The sequence below is a fragment of the Gopherus flavomarginatus genome, chromosome 8, assembly GCF_025201925.1.
Source record: "Gopherus flavomarginatus isolate rGopFla2 chromosome 8, rGopFla2.mat.asm, whole genome shotgun sequence".
NCBI classification, from domain to species: Eukaryota; Metazoa; Chordata; order Testudines; family Testudinidae; genus Gopherus; species Gopherus flavomarginatus.
This window is the reverse complement of record NC_066624.1, coordinates 109,753,359-109,774,568: the sequence shown is the minus strand read 5'-3', so window position 1 is coordinate 109,774,568 and position 21,210 is coordinate 109,753,359. Positions and strand designations below refer to the sequence as shown.

The following is a 21,210-nucleotide window of genomic DNA, read 5'->3' as shown; positions in this document are numbered from 1 at the left end:
TTGAGAAAAGAAGACTAATGGGGGACCTGATGGTCTTAAATATGTTAAGGGCTGTTCTAAAGAGGACCAGCTTAGGCGCTGCAAGCCTGGGAGGGGGGAGAAGTGAAGCAGCCACGGCATGCTCGGGGAGGAGGCGGGGCTGGGGTGAGCTGGGGCAGGGAGTTTCCCTGTGTGCCCCCCCTTACTTGCTGCAGGCGGCCCTCCTCGCGCTCCGCTGCCCCAGCTCCCTCCGCCTAAATGCCGGCGGCAACCACGGCGGCTGAAGATCCGGCTGCCGGGGTTGCTGCCGAAGAAAATGCTGCCCCCCAAATCCTAGCGCCCTAGGCGACCGCCTAGCTTGCCTAAATGGTTGCACCGGCCCTGAGAGCAGCCCATTGCAGCTAGCTGGTGGCCCCCCTATCAGCTCCCTGCTCCCCTAAACTCCCTGCGCAGCAGCTGCCTGCAGATCAGCTGTGTCCCTCCCCCCACTGCCATGTGCTGCTCCTGCCCTCTGCCTTAGAGCTGCTCCCTGAGATTCCTGCTTGCCGTACAGGGGAAGGGGGGAAGAGGAGGGCTAATGTCAGGGTGTCTGCCCCTGCTCCTGCACCCCACTTACCCCATCTTCCATAGAGCAGGGGAGACACACGACATAGCTGCGGTCTCAAGAGGTCTCAGCAAGCTGATTTAATTAACAAGGCAGTGTACTTAAGCCTGGGGTCAGCTACTTAAAGGGGAAATGCTCGTTTTTTCTCTCACACACAGGGTGTGTGTCTCTGTCTGCCCTCCCTCCTTTCCTGCTGCCTTATAGAGTGTGAGATTTAACCCTTGAAGGCTCAGTCAATTGCTAGTTCATTTAGCAGTAAAGCATTCCCTGGGAAATATCCCACCCTCTGACTCCTCCATCTCAACCAAGCTTCACAATCATCATCACTGTGTACCAGTAATATATAGTATATAAGTATATACTACTGGTACATAGTGATGATGATTGTTATATATATTCTTTTGTCTGGTGAAAAAAAAATTCCCTGGAACCTAACCCCCTCATTTACATTAATTCTTATGGAGAAATTAGATTCGCTTAACATTGTTTCGCTTAAAGTCGCATTTTTCAGGAATAGAACTACAATGTTAAGTGAGGAGTTCCTGTATTAGTCCAGAAGCAATAAACAAAACTGAAGATAAAGTTAAAGCTTCTTTTTATTCACAAAGACCTTCAACCACTTCAGTGTAAACTCCTGGGGCCTGATCCTCCTGTTGCCGAAGCTAAGGGCAAAGCATCCACTCAACAGGATCAAGCCCTCAGGTTGATCATGAACCCCAGGAGCGACACCTTCCTGCTCCGACAGCCCCATTGATTCTGGCAGGGCTGGTCGAGAAGTAAGGTGCTCCAGAGTGAGCGTCAGAGCTTCACAGTCTCTGGGCCTCACTAGAATTGCTCAGCGTTCTTGTCATCTCCTCCGCCCATGCACGGGTCGGATTTCCACCTGATTTGGTTTCAATCCGGCTCCATCTACCCGGAGCTCTTAAATTTCAAGTGCAAATATGTGACACTACAGAAGGAAAAAAACACATTACAGTACATTTCCCATTAGTCTTTTTAAATACACACTTACTTGCAACGCAGCTTCTCACACAAAGCTAGGAGAAGCCCCTACCTCGTGCAGTACAGAAGGAGCAACCTTCTCCTGTCCACTGCACCCAAGAGGACCCGCTGATTTCAGCTGGGTGCTACAGCTCTTGTGGCAATTAGAACCCATCAGAGCTGCAATCTGTTTCATAGTATCCCTTTACACTGCAGCCACTGGCATGCATTCACAAATTTCTCCCAATGTTAAGATTTCTTAGTAGGGTCAAACCCAGCAGGAAGTCAAAAGAGGCAGGTTTGTGCTCCGTTTGGCATGGCTGGGGAGCCCAAGGACTGAAATATCAGTGCTGCATTAGTTTATCTGTGAGATGGCAGCTTGTATCCCTAGCCCGTAAGCAAGGCAGAACTGGGCTCTAACGGTCTGTGGTAGCATCTTCCAGCAGGTGCCCCTGCATCCACCTTCTAGCCCTAAAGATCCCAACCTTTCCCACCGGTTTACCCTCTCCCATCCTTTAGACCCAGCTTTGCCATCACCATCCTAATGAATGAGGAGGACTGGCAAGGCTTCTCTTTGGAGCCCAGCATCACCGGCCAATAGGGTAACTGCTGAGTGACACACGACTCTACCTCTTTCCCCCCGACCCCACCCCCAAGGGATGGATCATGCTGCCTCCTGCAGCGCAAGAAACTAAGGACCGGGAATGAATGTGGCTCTCCACCACAGCAGCACAGGGCTCAAACCACATGTCCATTAGTCCAGACCCTCAAGTGTCTTCTGACTGAACGCCTTCCTTAGCAGCAAACAATTGCTTGCAACCTGCTGGAGGAGGGAAGGACCCCGAGGAAGGCTGCCATAAAATGTCAGTCATTTGAGCGGCTGTTTGATACGGAGAAGAAGGAGAGTCGGGGCTGGCATACAACCAGGCGCAGCGTGTACAATTAGTGCAGATGCTGCCACCAGGCCTTCCTGCCCGAAAGTCTCCGAGAAAGCTGTAGAGAGACAACAAAACAGGAGAAGCACGACTGGGCTCCTGACCCATCAGCGGGGCTGCGCTCAGATTTGACAGGTCTTCTGGTGTTTCTTTTTCTTCCCCCTTTCTGGGGTGACCGGCTTCTCTTCAGGGAACACGATGACAGCATATTCTGTGTTGTCAGGTGGGTAACTCTCCACGGGAGCGTCTGTGTGCTCATCCTGCTGGAATTCCAACACGCCATAATCCACCGTGTACGTTGTCACCTGTTCTTTCTGCCGCGCAAACAACAGAAGGGAGCATTTTTACTAAGAATCACAGCCACACACACCTGGCTTCTCTATGTACCCCACACGCAGGCACACACCGGCACACGCAGGCACACTAACAGATTCAGACCTTTTAAGGCCACTGTGACCGTCCATTCTGACCTCCCATAGAGCACAAGCCATAGAACCTCAACCAGTAATTCCTGCCTCAAGTCCAGAACTTCTCTTTGAGCAGGAGGGCATGTTTTTAAAAGCCTTGATTTACAGACACTATGAGATGGAGAATCCACCACCTCCCCAGGTAGGCAGCTCCAGTGGTTAATGACCCTGAATTAAAAACATGCACCTGGCTTCTGCTCTGAATTAGTCCAGCTTCAGCTCAGTAAGTACTTACAGACCGTGATCAAGTTACCTCTTAACCTCCTCTTGGATAAACGAAATAGACAGAGCTTCTTTAGTCTCTCACTATAAGGCTTTACTAGAGAGCAACCAATTCTATGAAACCAGCATGGCCGCAGTCAGAGCACCTTGCCCTGTAATCCCATCAGCTCTCACAAACTCAGAGGATTGGACTTGGCTAGTAACTGGACAGGACGTCTGCAAGGGACAGGGAGTGCTAGTGATTTCATAGGGAGCACTCCTCTGTGCGTCAAGGCTGGCCCAGGTGCCCCAGCGTGGCAGTCGGACACATCATGCACCGGGGGTGCCACCTTTGGGGCCTGACATACAATCAAGGTCCACACACCCATGGCCCTTTCATCAAAAGGAGGGACGTTAATCCAGTTGTCCTGGCCCAACTCCAGCTCAGAGAATTGCTTTCTCCCCTGGCTGTTTCCAGTGCAATATTTTTCGCTGTGCTAGGGGGCTGTTGAACTCTGACACCACATTAGCGATCCGTGTCAGAAGCGTTTGTGTCACTGCTCAGAGCGCTTGGGGGCTCTTTGGGGACAAAAGGTGCCATATAAATAGGCAGTCAATCCATTACGATTATTGATAATAATGATACTTTGGCTGCAAACCAAAGTACTTTGGCTGCATCTAAGAGCCTTTCATTCTGTTTCTTTTCTCTCTCTCTCTCGTTTCTCCCGGTGGCACTGGCCCTTGAAGGACTCGGACTGGGCTGAGGAGCTGTGACATTGTGCAGTTCCGCCTGCGGCCCTGGCATGGATCTGGGCACTTGCTACCAAAGACCTGACAAGCCCAGGTTCTTTCCTGCCTGGCAACACTCCACAGCACTGCAGCCGCACGTGAGCGACGGGGAACTTACCAAGAGTGCGTTTTCACGTTGTGGTTTCTGCTGCCCTGCAAAGTAACACCTTTGGTTAGACCAGGCACAGGAGATGGGCTGCAGCAAACATCACAGGGTGAGTGGGCGTCAGAATTAGCTCCGCTTCCCGCAACATTGCAGCTCCCTGCAAATGACTCTGGGGCTGCACAGACTCCACCCCACACCGGTCCCTTCCCCGAGCAAGATCCCACTGGAGGGTGTGCCGGCATCCACTGATCCAGACATAGGTCCCCAAAGCTCCCCTCAAAGCCAGCAGGAGAGTCACCAGCACACGGACTGCGGGGCTGGACCCCGCGTTCTGGAGCAGAGGCCCACTGTGGGGAGAATTGTGCCCTGTTTTTCTACTCCAACGCTCCAATCATGAGCAGTTGAATAGGCCCAGACCCTATTATGCTCTATTCAGATTCTTATCCCATGAGTGTGAGTGAGGGAGCTGAGCTCCTGGATCCCAGCCACCAGCCCAGGTATCCAGACGGGAAGAGCTTTGCTGGGACTGGTGGACTGGAATCTCCTCACAGGTCTCTGGGAAGCAGCCAGGTGTCCCCCTGGCCACGCTGCACCCTCAGTTTCTGGTAGCGAGCAGCTGGTGTTCTGCCTGCCGCACAATGAATACGCCCCCACTCTGCTAGCCACGGCTGCAGCAGGCTCATCGAGTCCAGCCACCGCTGGATGGGGACAGAGCGCCACACTGAGTGACTGTGGGGCCGACGGACCGGCCAAGCCTTGCCTGGCTCTGGCTGAGCCGAACAGCTGGGGATCCTGCAGTCAGACAGCCCTGCCCACCGTGGGCTCACTAACGCCCAGGCCTGAGGATGGGAAGCATGGAGGGGAGCTCTGGGAGGCACGACCCCAACTCCATTGGGAGGGCACCCACCACACCTACCCTTGGGACCACACAGCCAGCTCCATAGGCCACGGCCCCACCCAACCCAATCAGGGAGCTGGGCATGGGCCTGCGGGGCTGCGGGCTAACTGCCCTTTACACGGGGGCTCCAGGCAGGGGGAAGGCTCCTTGTACCGTCCCTCCACTGGCCCTACAATGGGCCAAGCCAATCTAATGTGGGGTTGGGGGAATGTCAGAGATTTGGGGCCCAAGCCTGGGAGGCACTGAGCACCGTCCACTCCCAGTGGAGCCAGGGGGAATTTCACCCGAGTTAACATCGCGGAAGGGCCTCATCGTTCGGCCTGCCGAGCTCAATGGCACTCAGCACCTCTCGGGATGGAGGCAGAATGACTGAGCTAGCCCTCCTATCCACAGTGGCCCTGTTGGGTCCGTCTATACCAGCCTCTGCTCACCACAGTCCCTGAGCACCCCTCCTGCCCCCCACGCTTTTTTCTCCAGCTAGCCCTGGCTATCCTCCAATGGAGGCACCAGTGGGGAAGGGCTACAGACTGTCAGGGCCGCACGCGCCCTGCCACGACGCACCTCCCGTCCGGCGTGTGATGATGAAGAGCACGTAGGTGATCAGCCCGAGCAGCACAGCCCCAGCGATGATCAGGCCAATGGTGACTGGCACTTTAAAGTCGTCCACCGGGTTGTCAACAGTCACGTTGGGAACAGTAGTGGGCCTTCCTTCTAGGGAATTGCAAATAAAAAAAAAGAAATGCTACAGTCTCTGTAAAATACAAAGCAAACCACGTCCTCTCCTCCAGCACGACTAGCCGCCCACTCTGCCTCCGCACAGAGGGGCCACGGCACGGCCTCAGCACCACTGATGTGTCGCTTGCACCCCGTGGCTGGAGTTAACAGCTCTTAAGGGAGCCCTACACCCATTGAGTTTCAACCTGTGGTGTAAGCAGGACTTAACTGGTGTTCCCGGCTAGCACCAGCCCGCTGGACAGACGTGAATTTCACAGTTTGTCAGACCTAGCACTGGCGCTGTCGTCACACCGTGGGGTCATATGACGGGACTGCCTGTGATAGCGGGGGAATGGACTCAATGACCCAGCGTGTCCCTTCCAATCCTGTCTTCCTAGATCTCTGATTCTCATCTATACAGCGCCACCCAATCAGTTCAGGCTCCCTGCTTAGCTCCAGCTTCTATTTCATTTGAGCAAAACAAAGGCAAGGAGAAACAGTTGTATCAAAATAACACAGTGCCCCCTCCCCCATTCGATCCGGCGGTTCGGGGTAATAGGGTCTGTGGGAAGAGGCTCTGGCTCAATGTAAGGCTGTGTAATGAACTGGTGGCCACATATGTACAGGCACCATCCGTCAATATTAGCAGCTAAACCCAGAACCTCTGCACCCAACACACATCTGTATCAGCTGAGATAAGAATATAAGAACGGCCACACTGGGTCAGACCAAAGGTCCATCTAGCCCAGTATCCTGTCTTCTGACCGTGGCCAATGCCAGGTGCTTCAGATGGAATGAACAGAACAGAGCAATTATCAAGTGATCCATCCCCTGTCATCCAGCTTCTGGCAGTCAGAGGCTTAGGACACCCACAGCATGGGGTTACATCCCTGACCATCTTGACTAATAGCCATTGAGGGACCTCGGAGATACAGGTGTAAACCCATTAGCTGTGTATAAGTAGGAGGCTGTCAGAGTCACTTGAGTTGTTTGCCAGAGGGGCACATAGTCACACGGACTAAGGCAATTACAGCTGCTAGATTTGGGGATGGGGGGGATTTAATTCACAAAACAAATTGAAATGTTTCCATTTCACAGGCTCCAAATGGCCTCTTCTCTCTCTCTCTCTCTCTCTCTTTTTTTTTTTTTTTTTTTGCAAAAACTTTCATGACGTTTTCAAATCAAAAAGATTCCTCAAGTGGTCGCTGATGTTGTTTACTGACAAATATGCTTTAGGTGAGCATAAAAGTCCCCCCATGTTTTGACAAACAAGAGAATGCCGATAACCATTTCAAAGACTGTTTCTATGTTTTCCATCAAAACCATCACCAAAAATGGTTTTTCACAACATTTTTCCTTTCTTAAAAAGGCCACTTTTGACCCCAAAAAATGGGATTGAAAAGTTTCATCCAGCTCTAGAGTGAAGGTATTGCACTCTGACACGGCAGGGGGGGCTGGAACAATTTGTACAGTGGAGGTGCTCAGAGATATTGAACCAAACTGTAAACCCTGTATATAATGGAAAGCATTTGAAGGCAGGGGGTGCAGGGGGGCTGCACACACACACCCCACACCCCTAGTTCCAGCACCTATGTTACATGGTGAGCTATGTGGGGCAGGGACCAGCTTTTTGATCTGTGTCTGTGCAGCACCTAGCACCATGGAGTCTTGGCCCATGATGGGGGCTCATTGGTGCTTCCATAATAGATAATAATAATAGTCCCTGCTTGTCCCATGCATCTTAGATCTACAGGAGTTCAAACTCCACCTGCAATACCCTTTTCTAGTACAGCTACATAAATATAGACATCAGGGTTGTCGGGGGCATGAGCCTTCAGCATCCAAAACATGCAACTTAAAGGAGTTGGGCTTTAGCGGAAGGGCAAGAGATGCTTACAGACTAGGGCTTCCACCTCCCTGCTGACTGTGGTGTCGGGAAATATGCGGCCATGGAGGAGAGGTCCTTACAGCGGCAGCAGATAATTAGCTGGGGTAGGACAGTAAAATAAGAAAATAGCCCTGGCCAAGTGAGTAGTGCCGGGTAAAATGCCACGGTTTATTATTTCTGCAGCACTGTCACTGTGCACCTGGTGCCTGATGTGGGTCAAGCTCTCCCCCAGCAACTTGCTTTCAGTTACCCGCAGGGAACGCAGTGGGGCCTGCCCCAGCGTAGATTTGGCCTTGATTCAGGTCAGCTGCTGGAAATGTGGCCCTGTGGTTTGTAAACGTCACACCAGAGACTGTTACTACTTTCACTCGGGCCAGGAAATCACATGTTAGTGTCTAGCCCTGGGGGCCGTGGTCCCAGAGTGGTGCCTTGGGGTGCTACCATAATACATTGGTTGGAAAGAGGAGCCCCGACATATGCCCTGCAGAGCAGCAAGCGAAGGCTCTGGCTGACCACCAGCAGAAGCGAACTCCACAGCCAGAGATGCTGATTGATTTGAGCAGCTGGGAACCGCCCAGTCTAACCTAGCTCCTTAGGGTATCCGGGGGGGATTCTAGACTGGAAATATCAGTCAGCCCACAGACCCACAGAGCATTGTAGCAAATCTTCAGCCCCTCCAGCAGAGGGCTGCGGCGGACACCCATACAAGCTTGTTTATTATACTGTCTTTGAAACAAACCTGTAACTGTGAGCTTTGACACGTTGCTTTCCACCACTTTACTGGGCGAGGAGAAAGCGATCAGCCCGCAAAAGTACTCGCCACTGTCATTCTCGGTTAGGTGCTGAATCTTTATCTCAACAGAAGAGGTATGGTTGACAAGGAGGAATTTCTTTTGGTTTTCATGTTCATTCCCATTAAACTCGGCAATTTTTTGTGTGTGAGTGGAATTGATCTTTTTGTACCAGTTTAGACTATAATCAGACTGAGGGAAGTTCGCCGTGGAGATACTGCAGAAGAAGCTGGCTGTGTCGCCCACAGGCACGGATAGCTTCTCCGGGGAAAACGTCACTGTTTCAGAGAAAGGAAAGAAACAAAGAACAGGACACTGTGATCAGCAGGAGCCGATGCACTGATGGGCCTCGCAGGCACATTGCACAACCATTATTATTTATTTATTCTTTGTATTACCGTCGCATCCAGCAGCCCTAGGGCTGAGCCAGGCCCCCCTGCGCTGGGTGCCCTACAAACGCAGAACAGACAATGATTGATAGCCTGGGAGCCCCTAGAGGCTTCAGTCAAGGATCAGGGCCCTCTCGTGCAAGGTGCTGTACAAATGAGTAGAATAAAGGCAGTCCCTGCCCTGGAGTGTTTTGATCTTTGGCCTTTCCCAATCTCCCCACCACTAAAAGCAGAGGGAGGATCCAGCCCCAATGTATGTGCTCTCTGACAGCCTGAGGAACCGTTAACCATGGGTATGATCCAGGGCAGCAAACATTGCTCCCCTTAGACAAAAGGAAATTCAACCCCTGTCCCTGTTGTGCCTGTCTCACAGGGATTGGGAAGCTCTGTGTGGTCCTTGCTGGTGATGCTGCATTCTCAGTCTATGACTGAGCCTCCTACCTCAAAGGTGCACAGAGAGGCAGTGTGATTCAGTGGGTAGTGCACTATACTGGGACTCAGAAGAGCTGGGTTACATTCCTGGCTCTGCCACTGGTGGGTTGGGTGACCTTGGGCAAATCATTTGCCTCAGTTTCCCCCCCTGTAAAATGTGAATAACGATCCCTCTTTTTTAAAGGGCTTTGAGACCGACCGATAGAAGAGTGTTGTAAAGCCTAGGGAAGATGAAAAGTGCTGCACATGTGTAATTAATTGGTTAATTTATTACTGACTCATTATTATCAGACAAAAAGGTGTAGTGAATCTAAGTGGTGATTACTGCTCTGTCTCCTCCATGGTGTGTGTGCAGAGCAGTGACCAGAATTTAAAGCTAAAACATTTAGCATAGGTTCTTTCCCTTGTTTGTCAGCAGTATGCGGCCCACGCAGAGTCAACAAGGGCTTCACCTTCCCCTACCTCATTGGCAACTGGTTGTTCTGAAAACCTCTGGACACTGAGAGCTTGGAAACTTCCCGGAGAGCTCCATGTCCTGCAGAGTTCCCGATGAGTGGGGCTCACTCGGGTGTCTCGCGCCAGGCCCTCAAAATCTCTAGTCACTTTTGCAGATATTTGCCAGAATTAAAAGGTATGTATTAACTGTTTGTTGTGTCTACCTTCCCAAGTAGAAGCTCTTTATCTGTATGTACCGCAAAGCCCTGCTGGCCTAACTCCATTGAAATCAATGGGATCTTGACAGCAAAGGGTCTGGTATTGGTGCTAAATATCTAGCTAACGTTTGGTAATAACTGTTCTAATAAATGTTTATACAGGACCCGATTCAGCTCTCAGTTACACCCACTTGACCGCAGAGGAACTTCCAGCTGTTTCATATGAAAATTAGGATCTATTTTTGTACCAGGTTAGTCATCCTTTCTGTGGCTGATTTTGCCTCAGAAAGCCAGCAGCTGAAACTGATGCAGAGTCGATTTACGGGGTGGGGGCATAACTGACTGTGTTCCTGATTCAAATCAGGGTGCGTGAAGCTATCCTGCCTGCCCTGAGAAGCCTGCATGGCTAGTTGGAAAGGTACTCGTGTTGCCTCATTTCTCACTCTCTGTCACCTCTTCTCTTAGCTGGGTGTTGAAGGGGTAATAACACAATCAACTCTGTAGCCACAGACTGATGCCCTAACCTCTGAATTCTGGGTCTTAGCATATCTGCGCTTAGCCCGTGGTCATTCCCATTGACATCAGCTGCACAGACTGGCCCAACGATTGAGGGTAGAGCGTGGCTTGTGGCGTCACCACAGGACTGAGTCAAGTGATGATTCAAGGATGTAGAGAGGCAGACAGTGGACTCTAGATCATACACACAGACCCCTTAGGGCCAAAGCTTTCTAAAGTGAATAGTTATTTTAGGTGCCCGACTATAGACACCTTCAAGGCACCTGATCTTCAAGTACTGAGCAGCCTGATGCAGAGAACTCTCATGCAGCAGGCCACAGCATGTCAGGCATATGTGCCTCAGTTTCCCCCTCAGGTAACCCAAGTGCTCTACGCCAGGCTCTCTTGCCTCAATAATACCCTTCCTTGGGGACAGTTCATTAAAAAAACATGATGCAAATAAGTCCATAACCTCAGGTCCCAATCACTATCCATTTCCAATACGCAGTATAAGCCGTCTTTAAAACTCAAGAGATCTTATCCCTCAATGCCCACCTAACCCTGGCCAGCACCTTGGACCATGTCCAGACTCTCTGTAAGTCCTTGTCTTTTCCTCTGGCCCGGGACAGCCACCCCAGTCCTAATTAGACTGCAACCCTGCTCTTCCCAATGGGAACATCCGTCACTCCCTCTGACCCTCTCCCAGTTCCTTGGGGTCCAGCGCCCTAGCCTGGAGATAGCAACAGTCACCTCCTCCGCTGCTCTCCTGCCTTCTCCCAGGTCCCAAACACGCCGTCTCTGGCAGCTCCCATCTCCAGCCTTTCTTCTGCTGCCTCTGTCTCACCAGGTCTCTCTTGCACCGGGACCGTCACGCCCCAGTCCCAGGGGGCCCTAGTAGTCACTCCCAGGGATCTTCCCGCTTCTGGCATCTCTCCCTATACCCAGTGAGTATCCCACATCTGTTCTCTCCCTGCCCCCTTTCCAGACTGACTCTGTGCCCTGATTCACCCAGGGGCCCCACTGGCCTCCTCTTATAGCCCATTGGGGCCAGCACTGACCCAGCACAGGTGCACTGGCCCTGCTTCTTAAAGTTGCACTGGCCCCTCTACCCCCGCCCCGCCCCCAGTCTTGGCCTGTATCCATTCCTGTCACCTTGCTTGCCTCATCCACCCACTGCTTCTTGCCTTAGGCTTGGTCTACACTACGCGTTTAAACCGATTTTAGCAGCATTAAACTGATTTAACCCTGCACCCGTCCACACAACGAGGCCCTTTATATTGATATAAAGGGCTCTTTAAACTGGTTTCTGTTCTCCTCCCCGACGAGGGGAGTAGCTCTGAAATCGGTATTACCATATCGGATTAGGGTTAGTGTGGCCGCAAATCGACGGTATTGGCCTCCGGGCGGTATCCCACAGTGCACCACTGTGACCTCTCTGGACAGCAATCTCAGCTCGGATGCACTGGCCAGGTAGACAGGAAAAGCCCCGCAAACTTTTGAATTTCATTTCCTGTTTGCCCAGCCTGGAGCTCTGATCAGCATGGGTGGCGATGCAGCCCCAAATCCAAAAAGAGCTCCAGCATGGACCGTACGGGAGATACTGGATCTGATCACTGTATGGGGAGACAAATCTGTTCTATCAGAGCTCCGTTACAGAAGATGAAATGCCAAAGCATTTGAAAAAAATCTCCAGGCTACGCAGTGCGACGTGACAAGCATAACGGAAAGCCAAAGAATCAAATGGACGCTCATGGAGGGAGGGAGGGGATACTGAGGACTCCAGCTATCCCACAGTCCCCAGCAGTCTCCGAAAAGTATTTGCATTCTTGGCTGAGCTCCCAATGCCTGTAGGTTCAAACACATTGTCCAGCATGGTTCAGGGTATAGCTTGTCAATTTACTCCCTCCGCCGCCCCCAAGTGAAAGAAAAGGGAAAAAAATCGTTTCTTGACTTTTTTTTAATGTCACCCTATGTGTACTGAATGCTGCTGGTAGACGTGATGCTGCGGCAGTAAAGAGCAGTATCCGTTCCTCTTCCCCCCACCCCGGTGGCAGACAGTACAGTATGCTTGATAGCTGCTGAGTGCTCCTGGCTGGCCTCAGGTGAGGTCGGCTGGGGGCACCTGGGTAAAAATAGGAATGATTCCCGGTCATTCCCAGTAGATGGTACAGAACAGCTGGTAACTGTCCTCATCATAGCAACTGGGGGCTGAGCTCCATCAGCCCCCTCCCTTTCCTGTGTAAAGAAAAGATTCTGTGCTGCCTGGACTATCATAGCAGCGGGATGCTGGGCTCCTCTCCCCCACACCACTTAATGTCCTGCCTGGACTGTCAGAGCACCGGGAGGCTGCCTCCCCCTCATTTTATCTCACTAACAAGTCACTGTTTCTTATTCCTGCATTCTTTATAACTTCATGACACAAATGGGGGGACACTGCCACGGTAGCCCAGGAAGGTTGGGGGAGGAGGGAAGCAACCGGTGGGGTTGTTGCAGGGGCACCCCCCGTGAATGGCATGTAGCTCATCATTTCTGCAGGATCTGACACGGAGCAGCTGTGCTGTCTGATACACTGGTTCTCTAGTACACTTGCACCATATTCTAGGCAGGACTGACTCTATTTTTAGATATCATAAAGGAGGGATTGACTCAGGGAGTCATTCCCATTTTTGCCTTTGCGCCCCCGGTCAACCTCAGCCAGGGGCACCCATGATAGCAGCAGACAGTGCAGAACGACAGATAACCATCATCTCATTGCTAATTTACAATAGCAGCAGATGGTACAGAATGACTAACAACCATCTCTGCTATCATGCAAAAGCAAATGAATGCTGCTGTGTAGCGCTGCAGTAACGCCTCTGTCAGCGGCATCCAGTACACATACGGTGACAGTGACAAAAGGCAAAACGGGCTCCATGGTTGCCATGCTATGGCATCTGCCAGGGCAATCCAGGGAAAAAGGGCACGAAATGATTGTCTGCCGTTGCTTTCCCGGAGGAAGGAATGAGTGACGACATTTACCCAGAATCACCTGTGACAATGATTTTTGCCCCATCAGGCACTGGGATCTCAACCCAGAATTCCAAGGGGTGGGGGAGACTGCGGGAACTATGGGATAGCTACAGAATAGCTACCCACATTGCAACGCTCCAGAAATGGATGCTAACCTCGGACCATGGACGCACACCGCCGAATTAATGTGCTTAGTGTGGCCGCGTGCACTCGACTTCATACAATCTGTTTTACAAAACCGGTTTATGTAAAATCGGAATAATCCCATAGTGTAGACGTACCCTTAGCCTCAGCAGTGAAGTGTCTGGGGCAGGAGCTGTATTTCCACTGAATATTTGCGTAGGGCCTAGCAGAAGGGGGACATCTCTCTGACTGTGTGTTTCTAAGCATTACAGCAACCACAGCGACACCAATCGTAATCATCACGATCATTTTAAAATATCATTTTATATAAAGTGTTAACTGGCCCCATCTGCCCCCATCCCGTGCGATCATTAATAACCTATCTGAAGTGCCTCAGCCCTGGAGGGATCGCCCCAAAGAATCAGAGCAAGAGCTGAACCTCCCAGAGCAAGAGCTGAACCTCCCAGGGAACTGCAGTCCTCAGCCACTCCCCTGAGACTGCCAGAAACTGTGTCAGACGTGCCCGCAAGGCCCTGGACTGAGACCACCAGCTCCTTTCCCTGAGGTCACCCAGCTGCTGGCGGACAGTGACCAGCCTGTGACTTGAACTGGCTGCCTAGCAGAGAAAGGCTCCATCTCTGTGGGAGCTCCCCTGTGACAAAGTGGGAATTTTTTGTAACATGAAGCCCGTGTGCCTCAGTTTCCTCCATGTTTGGCATTGCTACCCAGCAAAGGGGAAAGAATTAAACTGGATCTCAGGACAGACTAAGAGACATAGGTGTCGCTTAGCTGCCTGAACAAACTGCATGGCTCATTCAAAGAACTGGCCAAGACCAAATCAGATCAATGGAAAATGCGAGAAGACAATGGAAAACCCCAATGGGTAGCATACTCACACCTAGCAATCAATGACCCAGATGCTCCTGTCCCCTAAATATGAGCGATATCCACCCGTGTGCCCATCTGCACAGAGGTGCCCATTCTGGTCTTGGCTCACTAGTGTTTATCGGCTGGGCATCCATGCACGAGGGCTGTGAACTCAGCATGGCCTGGCCTGGAGAACAAAGGGCTGAGGGATGACTGGCAGGGAATAAAGAGCTGGTTTCTGGCTCTCTGTGATGCTGGCAGACCAGGTGCCAGCTCATGCCAGGATCCCCATGCCTGACAGGTACAGGGCTGTAACCATCAGGCTCCCCTGTGTGTTAGAAGCGTTAAAATAAGTGTAAGAATTATAAGAATGTGTTTCGACTTTATTGAATGCTGGTGAGGCACTGCCTGCATTAATCTCACTTATACCATTCACACCCCATAACATAAGGCAATATTTGTGTTGTGAGCCTCTGAGGCTGTGTAAATCACCAGACAGGAAAGAGACATGAACTAGTACAAAGTGCTGATCTCTACAGAAGGTGTTATGCCCTGCCCAACTGTTATCATTAAAAAGGGGAAAAAGACTCAGTTCTCCTGTTCTTCCCCCCACACCCTGCATGGCGAGGAGTCATGCAGGGGAATTCCTCCCATCTGCTGAGTTTGCAGCCCCGAACTTATGGCAGGAGCGGGAGAAAAACCCCAAAGAGAAGGAACTGACTATCTCCATGCTGCTTGGACTCTGGGGGACAAGGTTTTTAGGCACAAGCAAGAGATCCCCAGTGCTTAGTCTGGGGTAGCCATAAAGGACATAGAGAGCTTGCTTTTACTATCTTTTGAAACTTAAGATCATAACCCATTTGTGTATCTAGGTTTGCCTGCTTTAGCCTTGTAAATAACTCTCCTGTTTCCTTTACATAGTTAATAAATCTGTACGTAGTTTACTATGGGATTGTCTTTGGTGTAAGATCTAAGGTGCAATTCACCTGGCCTAAGTGACTGGCAGGGCCGGCTCCAGGCACCAGCTCAGCAAGCAGGTGCTTGGGGCGGCCAAGGGGAAGGGGCGGCATGTTGGGCTCTTCGGTGGCAAGTCCCTCTCAGAGGGAAGGACCTGCCGCCGAAGAAGAAAGCAGCACGGTGGAGCTGCCACCGATAGCAATAGTGGCTTTTTTTTTTCCGCCGCTTGGCACGGCAAAAACCCTGGACCCAGCCCTGGTGACAGGTCCTTTGGGTCAGAAAGTAACCTGAATGTTGCTGTGATTCTTGGTGTAAGGGACCATCCATCACAGAGGCAGATTCACCTGGGTGGTGAGACAGATCGGAGAACCCAAGGGGACCGTCCGTGATTCCATGTTGAGGCTGTTATGGTGCCTGAGGAGTTTATACTTGGCACTTGGTTGGTGAAATCTAAATATAGAGCTCACAGCCAGTTTGAGGTTTGGGCCCTGCTTCCTGGCAGTCTGCCCTGAGGTTGATACTCATGCTCTCAAGTCATGGCAGGCAGCCTTACACTCTCTCCTGGGACTGACTAAAGAAGTCAGAAAGAGACAGAGCCTGGAAATGGAGCTCACTACAGCTTGGCTGGGGAATTGCTCTGGCTTGACCAGAATGGACAACGCTTTCACCTCTATTTCTTTGCGCTAACCCAAGGACTTTGAGTGCTGTGTTCCAGGAGACTAACAAATCCTACACTGCTTGAGCGTCACTGCAAACACGAGGTGAGGTGAACTAGTCCCTGAGGAGGGGAGCAGTCCTGAGCAGAGTTCCTCAGTTTAGGAAGCAGTCAGGCAGCATGGCCAACTCTGAAGGAAGAGTGGGACCCCTTGAGGGGTCTGGCACATTAAAGGGGTTCCTCCCAGAGACTGTTCAAAAGCTGGGACATGCACTCCTGCAAGGATGCCCAGCTGATAAACACTAGTGAGCCAAGAACAGAATGGGCACCGCCTTGCAGATGGACACACTGGTGGGCAGAGCTCATATTTAGGCTACAGGAGTGTACAGGCTGCAGCCATTTGCAGCATGTCTCTAGGGACATTAACATTAACCCAGCCATTAATTAACATTTGACATGACCTATTTTATGATTGTATTTTAACTGCTTATGAGCATCATTGTCAAAATACTGGAGGAGGCAATGGCTTTATATACACAAGCCCAGACTGTGAACCCTTTACTTCCATTGACTGAAGCCAATGGGGCTAGATTCATTAGGAGGAAGAGGTTCCCAGTCCACCCCACAATTATTGTCATTAATTACTGATAATAAACTTCTCGGGCACTTTCCCCAATAAATCTTTCTATCCAGATTAGAGCAGGTCTTGAGCCTGTCTAGATGGCAGTGTTTGAAATCCAGATCTAAATCCAGATTTTTGATTTGAGTCCCTTACTCACACAGCTTGAGAGACAGATGTTAAATTAATGGTCTTTCTGATTTCCCAGGAAAAAGCAGTAACAGGGCATTTCTCTCACAGATTACAAGAGCCAGTGATCCGAGTTGACAATCCCCTTGAAAGCCCCAGAGATGAATAAATATACAAATCCCTTTTATTAAACACGGAAGATCAAAACCTTCTGGGTCAAATCCTGAATGCTAGCACACAATTCCCTCAGCTTTTATGGAAATTTCAGACAGGCAAGGAAGTTTACAGAAGTTATGAGGCTTCTTTATGAGAAGGACAATTGGTCTGCTGTGACGCGGCATATTCCCTGGTTATGAATAAATGACTAAGGACATTCAAATAAGAAGAGACAACTGGGGAATCATTGCAGATTCCCATAGTAGGCTCTTTGGGGCAAGGGCTATCCTTTCGCTCTGGGACAGGATACTGGGCCATGACTGTGAGCTAGTGCTACAGTAACACACACATCATCATAATAATTAATAAGCAGGCAAAGGAGTTTGTTTGGGTTTTGCACTGGTCAGTGTGTTTTAATTTGTGTGGATGGATTTTATTTGACTTAGAAAATATTAGGCAGATTTGGGTTTTTTTTTTTTTTTACAAAATGCAGCTGTTTGCACTGAATGCAGCAGGCAGAGGACTTTATAACCCGACCCTGCTATTTTTTTACTAGTTCTAAAACAAAATCCTGAAAGTGCTCGTTTCCAGAACTCATTTTACCACATTTCGAACCCACTGGAGTTCATTTTGGCTCTGCCAGATGTGATTTCTGTGCTTTCGCATGCCTTTTATTTGATTTCTTTTTTCCTTAGCTCGGCCTCAAAGCCAGACAATGACTTTCAGGCCAGAGTCTTTATTGTTCCCGTAGCACAAGGTGCCAGTCACTTACACACACACAGATTTTTGTTTCATTTTTCTCCCCATGGCATTTTGACTGGGCTCGTCACCTATGGATCTCAGAGAGCTTTACAAATGTGGGTACATCCCGTTAACCTCCTTTTACTGATGGGCCTCCCAGGGCACAGAAAGAGGACATGGCCTGCCCACACATCAAGTCAGGGGCAAAGCAGGCACAGAATCCCAGGTGTCCTGACTCTCAGCCCCATGCTCTGTACCACCCGTGCCATGTTCCGTTTTCAAAAGATCCTCTGAACAACAATGGATTAAGGGCCTGAACCCCAGAGATCAGACCCTGAATGAAGGGGGCACTCAGGGGCAGGGGCAGGGGCACGGGGGAAGCTCCAAAATGTTTTGCCAAATCCAACTTTTAATATTATAACACATCTAGCCATTCCATTGCCTCCTCTCCCACTATTTGCTTCCCCTACCACTATTCTCAGGCTTCTCCTTTCAAACTGAACTGTGATGGGGGCCGGATCGGGGCCCCACATCCATGCCAAACATTTGCATTTGTTTCTACCCTGGGGGCTCTTCCCGGATGCTGGCAGCCTGGGCATTTCAGGTCCAGCATTTGGCTTTCCTGTCTTCTCACTGCCAGGGCTGTTTCCACTGCTCGCACGGCTCTAAGCCTAGCAGACGCTCCCCGCCAGGCATAAGCCGCACCGCCTTTGTGTTCAGGAGCACCATGAGTGTGTCACGCCGCCCAGATACATACCAAGCTGGGAAAGCAGCAGCACTGGCCTGCAGGTCAGCAGCACCGCACAGATGCCGACCACAATAACGAGCATCGTCCCTGGCGTCGCCTTCGAGGGGCCAGGAGCTCTCTGGGGGTCGGCTTCCTCCCCTGCACGTGCGACGCACCAATCAGGATACAAGCTGCTATGCCTGTGCTGCGTGGCGGGAGGACACTCCGGGGGCTTGCGTCCTGACCAGGCCACCTCGTGCGTCGTGTCCCAGCGGCACTGTTCCCCCGGAGGCTGCACGGCAGCCGTCCACTGACTGCAGCCGAAGCAGAAGTGGAAATGAAACGTACCCGTCTCAGCTTGAGAGGGAAACCCTCCTTGCCATCCGCCCCCATTTTTCCCCTCCTCCTTCTCCGACACAGCTCAGCAGCTGCGCCCAGCCCTGCTCCCCCTCTCTGCACCCAGGAGCCTCAGCAGGTTCCCACGCGCCATTCACCCGCACAGAAGAGAAAGCGGCATCAGCAGAACGTTAGGGGTCGGAGGCACAAGACCACAAGTGAAGGGGGAGGGGGCCCTGAGTTGCATTTCCTTTGCCACACGCTTGACGTCACTCACAGGTTGCTCCTGCCAGGCAAACTGCTCTGCGTTTTCTGCTTGTGACTGGGGGAGCGCTTATCTCTGTATTATTTATTCTGACTTTTTATAGAGTTGGTGACAGCTCCCAGCCTGACAGCCCCAGACACTGGACTCCTCTGTTTATCCAGACAGCAAGGACATCGCACTTCCTCTAAGCCCCTACCAGGTCCTCTTAGCCTTTGCCCTTAAGTGGTCACCTCTAGCGGTGAAAGGGTCTCTCGGACCCCCCGGTCTCCATTTGCTCCTTGGCTTCTCACCTGAGATTCCCAACTGGGGCATTAGCTCGTGCCAATGGCTTGAGATGGGGACACTTGTCAACGGGGAACTGGAGTGAGGCCTCCAAACTCAGTTCCCGCAGGCTGAACAGCCATTAGATGGCAGCCATTTTGATTCATCACCCACCTAGCCTGGATTAAGACCTACAGCCTACAGGCCATTATCAATCCCCTGAGTTATCCAGGGAGAGAGAGAGATCTTCATGACCTGAGACTGCCAACAAGAGTACCAGGCTGTGCCCACGCTCAAGAGCTTGAAGAAGATGATGATGGTAGATTTTTCTGCCATCCCATCTCCCAAACTATAACTGTCTAAAATGAAGAGGACTAAATATAAATGTTATATCCAGAAGTTGCTTCCCCCACACACAAGGGAACTGTATACAGAAAATCTTAAGGCCAGTTTGGCAAGGAAGAGGGCTAGAGGACAATTAGATACCACAGTGTGAGAGGCCTTAGAAAAACCTAATGACAGATGATTAGATAGATGATCTATAGCACATGGATCTTTTCCACCTTGACCCACTTTGCTTCTATGTGTCTGCTGTGCTGACTAATTTTGCATAGGAAATCAACTATGATGAAACCACCCCGTTCTATGGTTCTTCCTGCATCTCTTGAATGGAATCTCATTACCTTTAGAGAGTCTCAGGGGAAAATTCATGATTTGTTCTTGTTTGTCAATGTAATCTGAGAAATTTCCGTGCTTGCTGTTGTGCTCGGTGACAGCATTCAAATCCAGCAGCAGGGTGGTCTAGGTCAGTGGTTCTCAACCAAGGGTGCATGTACTCCTGGGGGTATGCAGAGGTCTTCCCGGGGGGTACATCAACTCACCTAGATATGTGCCTAGTTTTACAACAGGCTCCATAAAAAGCACCAGCGAAGTCATTACAAACTAAAATTTCATACAGACAAAGACTTGTTTCTACTGCTCCTATATACTATACTCTGAAATGTAAGGACAATATTGACATTCCAATTGATTTATTTTAAACTTATATGGTAAAAATGAGAAAGTCGGCCATTTTTCAGTAATAGTGTGCAGGGACACTTCTGTATTTTTTTTATGTCTGATTTTGTAGGCAAGTAGTTTTTAAGTGAGGTGAAACTTGGGGGTACATGAGTCAAATCAGATTCCTGAAAAGGGTACAGTCATCTGGAAAGGTTGGGAGCCACTGGTTTAGATGGCACAGGAGCCAGCCTGCTAATTAGAGATGGGACAAATGGTAAGATTTCACCCCACATCAGCCCTGAAAGGGTTAAGGTGGCCCAGAAGAAGCTAATGAACCTTTACAGGTGCACCTGGGGGGAAGCCCAGGGTTTTATAAATTACTGATGAAGCTTGGGTGGGAGAGAAGTAGGGAAAGGATGATAAAGATCGGAAATTTGTAGTAGCAGGGAGCTGCCTTGTGGAATCCTGCAGGCAGTCTTTGGGCTTAGAGAGGAAAGGAGAGACCAGAGGGTGAACAGAAGCCCTGGGCTCCTGTCCCTGAGGGAAAGGCGTACCAGAAGGGTGATAGATAAGGAAATGTGATAGAGAAGAGTAGAAAGCAGTCCAGGGACACAGCAGCAAGGTTTGGGATGGAGCACACCTTGGCTGTGGAGAATAGGGTCCCTGGGCTGGAACCCAGAGTAGTGGACAGGCCGAGGTTCCCCCTAGCAGCTACTGACAAAGTGGCATAGCCTTGAATTGGAGGACTGCCGGGAACAAACACTTGCACAGCCAGTCCAGTCCAGTGAGACTCTGAAACCCCAGAAGGGGAAAACCTGTGGTGACCTGGCTGAAGGGAGGGCCAAGCCACCAACAGGGGGCACTGCAGCTCCCGGGGTGTGAACGGGGACGCAGCACAAACGAGAGACAGAAGCAGGTGTCAGATCAGGCAGATTCCCTATATGCCTGGCCAGGAGGAAGCTCACTTGCGGCGAAGAGAAACCCATTACACCAGGGCTCTGGTTTAGACCTGAGGCTGAATCTGGGCTAGTGTTCTGAGACAGA

General features: G+C 50.8%; 1 protein-coding gene across 1 annotated transcript; it reads right to left on the bottom strand.

Annotated features, from left to right (window-relative positions):
• Positions 1–1,208: 1,208 nt before the first annotated feature.
• On the bottom strand, positions 1,209–19,218 carry LOC127056223 (programmed cell death protein 1-like). Its single transcript, XM_050963739.1, has 6 exons — positions 19,197–19,218; positions 18,336–18,662; positions 8,302–8,631; positions 5,522–5,671; positions 4,075–4,109; positions 1,209–2,813 (listed from the first exon to the last, which is right to left on the bottom strand). The coding sequence occupies exons 1-6, from the start codon at positions 19,216–19,218 to the stop codon at positions 2,622–2,624; spliced, it is 1,056 nt and encodes a 351-aa protein (XP_050819696.1). The 3' UTR covers positions 1,209–2,621.
• Positions 19,219–21,210: the final 1,992 nt, after the last annotated feature.